This window comes from Camelina sativa, chromosome 11 (assembly GCF_000633955.1).
Source record: "Camelina sativa cultivar DH55 chromosome 11, Cs, whole genome shotgun sequence".
In the NCBI taxonomy this organism is placed as follows: domain Eukaryota; kingdom Viridiplantae; phylum Streptophyta; class Magnoliopsida; order Brassicales; family Brassicaceae; genus Camelina; species Camelina sativa.
Window position 1 is genome coordinate 36,314,143 of NC_025695.1, and position 11,135 is coordinate 36,325,277.

General features: G+C 36.7%; 2 protein-coding genes and 1 long non-coding RNA gene across 3 annotated transcripts; all 3 read right to left on the reverse strand.

Annotated features, from left to right (window-relative positions):
• Positions 2,181–2,988, reverse strand: LOC104725277. The gene is made up of 3 exons (XR_757864.2): positions 2,907–2,988; positions 2,713–2,814; positions 2,181–2,297 (listed from the first exon to the last, which is right to left on the reverse strand). It is a non-coding gene; the product is annotated as an uncharacterized LOC104725277 (long non-coding RNA).
• LOC104725280 lies at positions 3,349–6,129 on the reverse strand. The gene is made up of 3 exons (XM_010443908.2): positions 5,816–6,129; positions 5,445–5,689; positions 3,349–5,351 (listed from the first exon to the last, which is right to left on the reverse strand). The coding sequence occupies exons 1-3, from the start codon at positions 6,063–6,065 to the stop codon at positions 3,573–3,575; spliced, it is 2,274 nt and encodes a 757-aa protein (XP_010442210.1). The 5' UTR covers positions 6,066–6,129; the 3' UTR covers positions 3,349–3,572.
• On the reverse strand, positions 6,661–9,720 carry LOC104725281 (tRNA-dihydrouridine(20/20a) synthase-like). The gene is made up of 12 exons (XM_010443909.2): positions 9,608–9,720; positions 9,103–9,180; positions 8,874–9,000; positions 8,634–8,761; positions 8,366–8,538; positions 8,072–8,189; positions 7,877–7,958; positions 7,720–7,781; positions 7,535–7,607; positions 7,362–7,445; positions 7,193–7,273; positions 6,661–7,107 (listed from the first exon to the last, which is right to left on the reverse strand). Exons 2-12 carry the CDS (start codon positions 9,138–9,140, stop codon positions 6,904–6,906), a joined length of 1,170 nt encoding a protein of 389 aa, XP_010442211.1. The 5' UTR covers positions 9,141–9,180; positions 9,608–9,720; the 3' UTR covers positions 6,661–6,903.

The window sequence follows — 11,135 nt, forward strand, 5'->3', positions numbered from 1 at the left end:
AAAAAAAAAAAAAAAAAATGAATAGTTTTAATTTCTATCATATTTAAAAAATGGGAGATTCTCAAAAATAGTACTAAATTAGTGTTACAAGAAGGTTTCGGGAATTGTTCTCTTGTGTTATTCATGACTGTTCCATATGATATAATATATATATAGGGTTTACAAGTCCACTAATGGGCCGATAATGGGCATCCATACAATACTAGATATATTCATAACACTCTCCTTTGGATGACCATTATATAAATGTAGTTCCAAATGCACATGTGAGATGTTGCCTCATTAAAAACCTTACCAGGAAAACCCAGTGGAAAAAACAATGGTTAAGAGACAAGAGTGCAACGCTCTTTTACTCCCCCTCATTAGTACATCACTTGAAATTTTCGAGATGATCGATCCAATGATGAAGTAGCTTCTTAAAAGTAGTGGTTGAAAACGCCTTGGTAAATGGTTCGCCAAATCTTCACTTGAACGAATATGTAGTAAACGTGTCTCGCCATTCTTCTATTGGACATGGGTCTCGCAAGTGACTCATCTTTCTCATTATCTTTGTTTCTCACAATCTCATCAATATATTTCAAAGACTTTGAAGATGATAGTCTTTCACCATTCGAATCATAATATTCCTCTTAAGGTGTTTATCTTTCGCGTGTTCTTTTGTTGTCTCGTTAAAAACCTTTCATGGAAAAACCCAATGGGATAAAAACCATGATAAGGGAAAAAGAGTACAACCACGCACATGATCATATTTCTCCCCCTGAAAGCATCATCTTCAGGTTATGCATTATGATCACATAATCATCTTTTCCGAACTGTTATAAACAAAACTTTAGTGTATAAAAACACATATGATCATTAAATATTCTCTCGGATCATTGAACTTCAAGTCATTTGAACCCCTTTCATAAAGAAGATCTATTTGAACTTAAGCCCAAATATTCTTTTACATAAAATCTTCCAAACAATCATCTTATACATAGGAGTTATTCATAATCTCCTTGTAAAACTTTATCTTTCAACTCTTCTTCTTAGTATGGTACTACAAGACAATTTTTCTATGTAAGATGATGTAACATCTTGAGATAACATCTCTTTCATCAGATGTCAAATCTGTAAGCTCAAGAAATTTCATGAAATATTTGATCTTATATAATCTGATTTTTCTATCTTTCAGGAGTAATATTTCATCATTCATAATTTCTCCATATATTCTTTGGTATGTGAAATCTCTACTGAAGATTAGATAACATTTTCATCATCAACATATTTGCACTTGATCTTGTACCTTTCTTTTAACAAGAACCACTTGTAAGTGCTGAAGAGACACATACAAATTTTTTTCTTTTAACGAGGTTCAGCAAATGCCTACATCCTCAAACTTTCTTGAAAAATATTTCTTGAACACAATTACAGTCATTGTTTAATCTCGGATTTACACAACTCTAAGATCTTCTCTTAGCTTGTTCCCGATCTATTTTCAACCTACTATGAGATCCCTAAGATCAACAACAATGATCTATACACATGATTCTCTCATAGAGATAAACTCTCACCCTTTTCTTTCCAAAAATGTCAAAAGGCATCAAGACTTTTCCTTGCTTTTACAATATTCTCGAGAACTATAAAGTATTGCTTCTAGCAATATAATTAGCAATATAATTACTTTAAGGGATATATCTCAATATAATTTCCTTGCATACAAGTCCTAAACGTATAGATTATACAATTGTTTCACAATATATTAGAGTGTAAAAATATACTTTAGTTAGACAAAGCACCTTCTCTAATTGATTTCAACAACATAAAATAAATCATGAATTTAAAAATGAAAAATAAAATAAATTAAAACAACCCGCAAGATAGCGCGGGTACCAACCTAGTACATATAAAAATAAGAGAAGTATAAAATGCAACCAATTAATTAAAAGAAAGAATAAAAACGAAAATATCAGAGGAAAAAATATATATAACTAGAGCCTAGAGTTACTGAACAGAGAAAAACTCAGCAAATACAAAAGAATCATACGAAAATGATTACAAGATCATAGATTATCGAATGGACCTCCCAAAAAATAAAGATTTAGGAAAGGAAATGTCACTCCAATATAATAAAGGAATAATAATGTAGTAATTAATGGCTCTGGATTTTGATATCGATGTTCTTTAATTTCTCCTAAGATGTTTCTTTCTCCAAGCATCCCTGTGTGAGCTTTGCTTTACCACCAGTGGGCTGGCACAGAACTGTGTTACATTTTGCACACACTACAACTGTTTGAGAATGGCTGAACATAGTGGTTCTGCAAATTGTTAACCCATAAAGTAATGTATCAATAAGTGTAATCTATATAAGATAAGACAGTATTAACTTTTTTTTTTCTGTTAAAGACAGTATTAACTATCTTTAGTTAATTAAAGCCCAAATCACTCAACATGATATCAAGGTTGACAACTTAATTCACATTGCGAAGACCAATCTATAGTCTCAATCAAACAAGTTAACATTCAAATCTCAAATCTGTACCAAAAAACATTTTCAGGCTCTGTAGAAGAAGAATCATTTACGAGAAAAATTAGACAACTCACATGTTGAAGCATCCCGGACACTTAACGTCCTGGAAACACAAAGAAAGCAGAATCACTTCAGTACTCTTATTTGCATCGTGTTCACTTGTGTTACAGATTCTGGAAGAAAAGGCGACAAATAAACAGTACCATGAAGAAAGAGTTGGGAGACTGCACGAGACGTTTGAGTTTGTGCTTTCTTTTCTCGAGCTCAGCAGGAGGATTGAGCAGGTCGATGTCATTTTGGAGCACCTAATCCATAGATATCCAAAACAAAATCAGAAACTTCAGAGAGTGAACAAAAATCACAAACAAGGAGAAGAACAAAGCTGAGAAAACTTCACCATGAGTGCTTTACGGTAAGGAGACGAAGACGACTTTGTGAAAACCCTAGAAGCAAAACAGAGAATACAGACAAAAATCTTTCCAAGGTTACTTGAGCGGAGGTATATATATGTCTGTCTATGACAAAATGTAACACTTATTCGTAGGCCCAGCCCATTATACATGTAAAGGAGTAGACGTTCGTTGTTCCGCGAAGATAATATGCATTTGTAACAGCTATTATGGTTACAATGCAGATTAGTTTTTAGGTTCTCAACTTGGCATCAAACTCCAAAGCACGCGGGTGGCACGAAAGTAACCCCTCGCAGGTCGCGAGTGTTCTTGATGGGAAACTATATGTGGCATCAACTATTGCGATTGTTCGAATTTGATCGAGCTTTTCAATCCCAAAACTCAGTTATACTCTGTTTCCCTCTCTTCCCTTTTATGTTAAATTGTTGGTTCAATTAACACGCATGTTTAGAAACTTATTTTGTTCTGCTACAATAGTTTATAATTACAAGTCTACAAGGTTATTTGTATGACTAATAATAATCCACCAGAGTTCAATCATCACCTAGTATCATTAAACCTTACAACTTCTTTCAACACTACCCTCTAGACTCCAACAGAGCAAAAACCTCAGAATGTATTTATCAGGAAAATGCGGGCATTTACTTTCTCCGTTATATCAAACTTGCTTCTGATATTTCATCATTCAAGTGTAGATGCATCTCATTCGTCTCATAGTGATCCATCTCCACAGACGAAAGGGTATCTGTTGGTGGTCCTTTGAGTTCTTCTTCATCTTCCAATGAGACTAAGTTATCATAATAAGCTTCGTTCTTGCAATCTACATCAGTCTTGGAATCTTCAGTGAAGAGTGCCTCAAAGAAACCTTTGCTATCTGAGTCTTGACTCTCTGAAATAAATCTCACATCCAGGACTGGAGTTAGGAAATCGACTGAAGAAGTAGTCGGTTGAAGACCGAAAACACTCTTCAAGACATCATCCATTCCAGGCTCTCCTTTGCATTTTGCAGTAGTCACATTTGGATTCTTGAGCTCGTGACTCCAGGAATCGGAATCCCTGGGCTTATCACTGAGGTTCTCCTTCTCTATGTAACAATCAGCTTTTGTGCTTGATGTAAACATCTCTTCATCTAAAGCATTGTCCCTAATGCTAACCACTGTCTCAGCTTCCTCATCCCCTCCAAAACTATCATCCAGTTTTCTAGAAACTCCATATATCATTTCCTGAGAACCATCTTTGATACATGGAGTAGTTTCAGCCTCTTCCTGTGAAAAAGTTGGGCTCCCCAAGGTAGAGTGCGTGTTTCCCAACTCGGCTGCAACTTGGCTTTTGTCTGGATGGCCATTCGTCTGAGGTTTCTCTTCGATCTCCTCCTCATCATCTTCATTTAAAAACTCTGGGGCTGTAACTACGAGGGCTTTGCTGTATTTTCCATCCGTGATCGAATGTGAAGACAACAATCCAGCAAGTGCAGATGCTAAAGCATCATTTATAGACAACGAACGTTTTGGTTTCTCTTCAAAAGAATGACCAACCTCCTCATTACTGATCTCAGGTTCAGTAGAAATCATCTCATTTCCTGAGATTGAGCTATTTCCACTCTCCAGTTCTTCCAGCCTGTTCTTTGGTAGTACAACCGCGTCATCTTCAACAGAGGATTCAGGGACAACTACTCTTGTACAAGAAACTAATTTTGGATTATCAGTGCTTCTAGTCAATCCATCAAACTCATCGGTATCAGGAATTTTATCTGTGTCAGTGCCCAGAGCATCTGGATTGGGTATTCTCGTTTGACAAACCAATTCAGATTCAAAAGATTTCTTTCCTAGCTGTTCGAGTTTCTTCTCTACGAGCTGGAGCCTTGCATCAATACTGTTGATAGGTTTCAACATCTGATCTTCAAATCTTGTCAAGATAGTTTCTATTCTGCTTACCTTGTTAACAAGATCATACAGGATAGTCTCCATACTACTGCAAGATATAGCAGGTCTGATTTCTTCTCCAGATACTCGCTTAGAAAGAGTATCAACTAACACTGGAGGTGGGCTCACTCCCATTTGATCAGCTAATTTACTGAAATTTATCTCCTGGTGAATTTCATGCACGATCTTATCTGAGTCATTTGAGTATCCTAATGGGTTAGTGCTGTTGGACTTGTCAGAAGAAACTTGTGTATCTCGTTCTTTTCTAACATCTTTTCCTCGAGAGAGCTGCAAAATAGCGGGCATAAACATAGCCATCAACGAACTACTGGATGAATTTCCTGCTCCACTTGCTTCTTCTTGCTCTGACTCACTTGGATCAACAGGATCAGCAAACACATATACTTCATCAACAAGTGCACATCTTTTATCCTGAAGAGAGAGAAGACGGACTGTAATCGAAGTGCAAGGTTCCACATCATTGATCTCCGCAGTAGCTTCATACAAATCCTGAAAAATCATATTACCCCCCATAAACATCAACCATTACCAAAAGAACAAGAAAATGACAAACATATCTCTGAATGGGGTAAAGCCAGTTACCTGTTTTCCTGATTGTACCATTGGAAGCAGACCTTGTGCAGCATTCAAGAGAGAATCATCACCAGCTTTCACTTCAACCCAATCATCTTCGGTCGTTCGTCCATCTCTCACTGCAACACCACATCGAACTGTACACAAGTATTCCTTAGAGCCATGACGCCGCTTTTTCGTGAAATACACTTCGTATACTCGAGCACTACTTCGGATATAAACTTGCCTTAATTCATGCTCTTGTGCAAATGTTACTGCAACCAAAACCCCACACACACATTTCACATCGATTTCAGAGTATACCATATAACGATCTACTTCGGATCGAAGTGGTTTATTCAGAATCACGGAGACGGAGAATAACGGATTAGGGAACGTACTTGTAATTTCACAAGGCTCGCCGTTGGGAACCGGAGGGAGTAGAAGTAGCGGGGACTTGGCGATATGATCGACGGCGGTTCCGTCGTCAGATTCGTGGTTCGCGGTGAAGGAGGACTCAAAGGAGATGGAATCTGTGAGAGAACCGACGGCGAGATTCCAGTTTGTGGTAGGATTGAACTCGTCGGCGTGGTTGCTCGCATCCATGGCCTCTTCCTCACTTTGATTCGAGTAGATTTTGGGTTTATTCATTGTGTCGAGGGAAGATTTTGGATCCAAATTGATATAAATGAATACCTTTTTCTTTTTTTTTCTTTTTTTTGACAGTAATGTTAACTTTTAATATTTAAGTTAGACTCATTAGGTTTGAAGTAACAAAACAATTATACTAATACTAATTTAGTTAAGAATTTTAATTAAAAAATTGTTGATGGATTAAGTGTGCCAAGTGTCAATAAAAAAAACCATTCACATCCCAAAATCTACCATATGTGTCAACTAACAACATGTCCATGAAAAACAACTCAAGATCATCAGGTTTGGCATATACTTCGTGGACTATACCAGGTAAAGATCATTGGCAAGTCGTCACATAGGTGGGTACAAGTTTTGTTTTGTTTCATTGCAGATAAAAAACATTATAAGTTAGTCTTAGAGATTAAACTGTAGAAAACTATTACCCTCTCTCTCTCTCTACAACTAAAACAGGGTACATGGTATGGTATTAACATTACCAAAGTATAGCGATGATGAAGCATTGTAATGAGTTCTGTCTGAGAAATGAGTTGCAAACTAAGCTTTTTCCGAGTTTCTCAGTATATAAGAATGGAGAATGTTCTCCTCAGTGTGAAAAATACAGAAAGAATCAACCGAAAAAAGTTTCCTTACAAAAAACATTGAACACTACTTTGGATCCGAACATATATCTTTTGTTTTTTTTTTTGTTTTGCTTTCTCTACGTTTTTTCCTTTTCCTTCTTTAAAATCAAGTGGTCAGAACAATATCACATCTTTATAGCTACACAAAGTCGAATCTTGATCCTCGTGATGTTTCAGCCTAGTTCCCGATATGGCTACGAAATATAGATTTGTCATTCCTCCTCCTCATCAAGAATCACAGGTCTCGTTGGTAGCATTTCCAATGCTTCGGATGATTCTTTTGCATAAGGAGGAGGCAACAAACGTCGTACATCCGCAAAGAGATCTTCACGCCCAGTCGCTTCTTTGACAGCAGATGAATCGAGAATAAAGTCGGGTATTGCTGGTAACACTTCGTCCAAGAATGATTTTAAGGTCTGTACAACATAAGAGGTGAGTTGACACGGTGACAAGAGTCTGATAGCAAGTGAAAAAAATTAGAGTATCAGTGGATTCACTAACGGTGCAATGCAGGAGAGCAGCATCAGTTCTACGTTTCCACTGGCCATTTCCAGACTCTGAGTGGAATAGATTGATCAATGACTGCAGCAAGGTTTTGCTTTTGTTAATTACGCTCGTTGTCATTGGGAAATAACTTAATAAATCAAGACTTAGAAAGACCATTCATTACCCTCACTATATCTCGAAGATTTGGTCGGCCTTTTCCATATTTCCCGAGGACCGACTCTCCATAGACTTGATATTTTTCAAGAACCTAAAAGTCAATTAGAGACAGCAAAACAACTCAGATGTTAGTTAAAATTGTTGAAGAATCTATTTCAGAAAGTAAATATTTTTCAAAACCTGTCGCCTTGTAATTCCACTGCTTGGAGATCCATAAATTACAGTATCGACATGTCCCAAAGTGTGCCAGGGACTGCACAGCCAGCATAGATTTCCATAAATCAGCCAAAAGATTTTAAAAAGAGCAAAACTCTCATATGATGTTTAACAATAATTAAAATTTAAAGCAAAAGGCTTTCACATACTTGTAGTATACAGCACGCCCAAGCATAACGCCATGAGCTCCAGACCTTAATGCGGCATCTGCCTACAGTTTAATGGAAGAAGTGTAGATTTGGCCTTTTGAACGCAAGGTACAACTTTGGGATTAACAAAAAGAAATAGCAGCTTTAGAAAGCTCACCTCAACCACAGAGTTTATGCCTCCATTAATTGTGAACTTCAAGTCCGGGAAATCACGCAAAAGAGCAAAGAAAAACTCGTATCTGCATTGGAAAGAGCAGAAGTGCAGATGAAAATGTGAGAGATGTATGGAAACAAGCAGTATTATCTTCCAAGAAGAAGACCATAAGAGAAATGGAAGCCCTTCTGTACACACTTTAAGGGTGGAATTCGACGGTTATCTGATGGGCTAAGTCCAGACAGTAACGCCTTCCGCGAATGTATGATGAAATGCTTAGTAGGAGATAATGAAGAAACTATATGAATGAAATCACCTGAAGAACAATAAAGAATTGACAAGGTACCGGAAGTCTATCAGATATGCAATATATGAACTCAGTAGAAGTTGCTATTTGCAGTTGAACATGAGAAACGTCTGGGCATGTGTGGGAACATCAGTCTCCACTTAATACACATATAACTTGAAAGATAGGCAGAAGGAAAAACTTACAAAGCTCATTATACGAATCATGATCATCAACACCTATTCGACATTTAACAGTGACAGCTGCATTGGTATTGGCAGCAATGACAGACATAGCCTCGCCAACAAACTTCGGGTTAAGCATATGACGAGCACCGAAACAACCTCGTCCACTTACTTTTGGGCTTGGACATCCACAGCTACAGAAACAACCAGCATGTCAGTAGACGAAACCAAAATGGGATGGAAGTGGCACAGTTGTTATGGAAAGGAAACTTGAAAGAGATCCTCATACTTGAAATTAATTTCATCATAGCCGTACGCATTAGCAAGCCTGGTTGCTTTTGCCAAATTTTCCAAGTTTCTTCCACCAATTTGAAGAACAATGGGATGCTGGTCCGGAGAGTATGCCAAAAAGCTGTCCTGAGCATTACAAGAGTAAACATAAACACATAAATCAATGCGTCATCATCAACACAAGAAGTATCTACAGAGTTGAGAAAGAAGAGAAAGAAACCCTTAACCATTTGATTACCAGGTTTTCTTCTTGATAGACAATGGTTTCAGCTGCTAACATTTCTGTGTAGAGCCATGCGTGTTTTGTTATAAGCCGTGCAAGGGTTCTGTAATGATTGTCTGTCCATCCCATCATCGGGGCTATACTGAAATATGATTTTTTTAAAAAGGAGATGAAGCTTAAGGTCATTCACTGTGGATGAACATAATTATTAAAAAGGAGTAAAGCAGAAACACTAATCACACACCTGAACAGAGGCGGACGATAAGCTTCTGAAACTGTCATGGCTTCGTATCACCAGATATGTCAGGTCTAGGGAAAAAAACTACACAGAGAATGTAGAATCTCAGGTTCATTCTTATGGATTGATTCAAATCAATTGAATCAGAACATTGCATTATTCAAGATAACGTTTCAACAGGGTTTATCTAACTCAAACTTCACAAAGGACAGAATCAAAACCTAAAAGATACAAAACACTGTTCTAACAAGCAAAACATCAATTTCAGACCTAAAAAAAAGCTAATTTTGAATCTAAGTTTTTGAATTCTATTGATAACAGCGAAACCACAAGAATAAGTATAACGAATTGAGAAAAGATCCTGTACCATGAGAGAAACCACAGAACCGATCATAGTTTAAGCATAAATTTAGCACAATGTCTTTTTGTGTCGGCTGTTTCGAGCGACGATGTAAAGGAGACGAAACGAAAAGAATAGGACTAGCTTCTAAAGCATTGAAAGAAGACTTACGATGGTAGAGACGAAGAATACAGCGGTAGTGGAGGAGGAGAACGGCGAGACGAGCACGCAAGGCAGCGAGGGTGAAACTGGGATTTAAGTTCTTTGTGGTCGCCATTGGTCTTTTGTGGGTGTGTATGTAGGATTAGACATTTTAGAAGATTTTTTTTTGTTATTATTATTATTATTAAATAATTAAAAATAAATACTTTAAAATATCACTAAAACAAGTTTTATGTTGATAAATTTCTTCCCAAATTTTGTGTTACTTAGACTTAAAATTTATGTAACATTATTTTTAGTTTTATATTTGTGAAAATAGATCAGTTTGACATCAATTTGGATGAAAATTGTAATGACTTACAATAATTTAATTAAATGACTAAAAACCTAATTTTGTTACTTAACAAACCAGAAAATTGAAATAGAAAAAAAAAAAAAGATAAAATAAGAAATGATATATTTCACATCTTTTTTTCCCGCCTGCCACACATACTCTGCAAGAAGACCATTGTACCCTTCGTCAATCTCTTCCAAAAATTAAAGAAATTTAATTATAATATATTTGAAATACCAATTCTTTGCTTCATAAACCGTAAAATTATTTTGTTTGATCTCTCTCCTCATAAATCTTTATTCTTCTTCTCTATCGTCTTATCATCTTCTTCAACAGAAAATCGATGCCACTCCAATTGACATCAACCCATATCTAAGGTTATTGTCTACCTCCAACTACTGCAGTTCTGCCCACGGTTGATCAAATTCATTGTTATGTGAGTGGTTCGGTCTCAAATGCAGATCTGATGACGACGCAGGAACTATGAATATTTCAACAGTTAAGGTATGTCGACTGTAATTTTGTCACTTGTTCGTTTTAGTGGACCAAATCCAACAGACACAGTTGACATGTTTGTTCCTAATGCAGGTCTGATGACGATGCAAGCGCATAACCTGTCATATATCAGGTGGACCAGTTACAGCAGCCAAGATATGTCCATCCCTGTAGTTTCTTTCTGTCTTTTTGAGTGGACCAGACTAAACAACCATGATACATGTCCATCAAAACCATGTCCACCACTATCTTATATGTCCTCCATTCACATGTTTATATTTGTTTGGTCATCCATTCTTTATTGTAACAATTATTATTCAAAATCTGTATGTCTATCGCTTAACCAACAACTGAATATCTCGTCACTACAGTAATGTTGATGGGGTTCTCACTGACAATAATGTGGCCCTGGTGCACCAGATTAGACAGCAAAGATAGATGTCCACTATTTGATAGACCACTTTTAACAATACAATATACATTAGTCTGTTATTGTACAAAAACACTAAATGTTTTACTAACATGGTTGTTGTCTGTCGAACAGTTTCAATTACCACTGGTGAAGTGTTTGGGGACAATAGTAATATATTGCATGAGGAAGCTACTCTGGTGGACAACCTTTACTATAACGTAACATCTTTCCGCGTATGTCCGTCTGATGCGATGGACATGTATTTTGTTATTTTTGTCTAGCTTTCCGCGAATATC

What these genes read in the sequence shown, in the direction of transcription:
- LOC104725280 (XM_010443908.2), bottom strand. Translation starts at nt 6,065, where the DNA reads ATGAATAAACCCAAAATCTACTCGAATCAAAGTGAGGAAGAGGCCATG. An exon ending in CGAGCCTTGTGAAATTACAA is followed by an intron (nt 5,690 to 5,815) that starts GTACGTTCCCTA and finishes TTTTGGTTGCAG; the next exon opens with TAACATTTGCACAAGAGCAT. An exon ending in TGGTACAATCAGGAAAACAG is followed by an intron (nt 5,352 to 5,444) that starts GTAACTGGCTTT and finishes ATGATTTTTCAG; the next exon opens with GATTTGTATGAAGCTACTGC.
- LOC104725281 (XM_010443909.2), bottom strand. Translation starts at nt 9,140, where the DNA reads ATGACAGTTTCAGAAGCTTATCGTCCGCCTCTGTTCAG. An exon ending in TATCGTCCGCCTCTGTTCAG is followed by an intron (nt 9,001 to 9,102) that starts GTGTGTGATTAG and finishes ATCATATTTCAG; the next exon opens with TATAGCCCCGATGATGGGAT. An exon ending in CTGCTCTCCTGCATTGCACC is followed by an intron (nt 7,108 to 7,192) that starts GTTAGTGAATCC and finishes TATGTTGTACAG; the next exon opens with ACCTTAAAATCATTCTTGGA.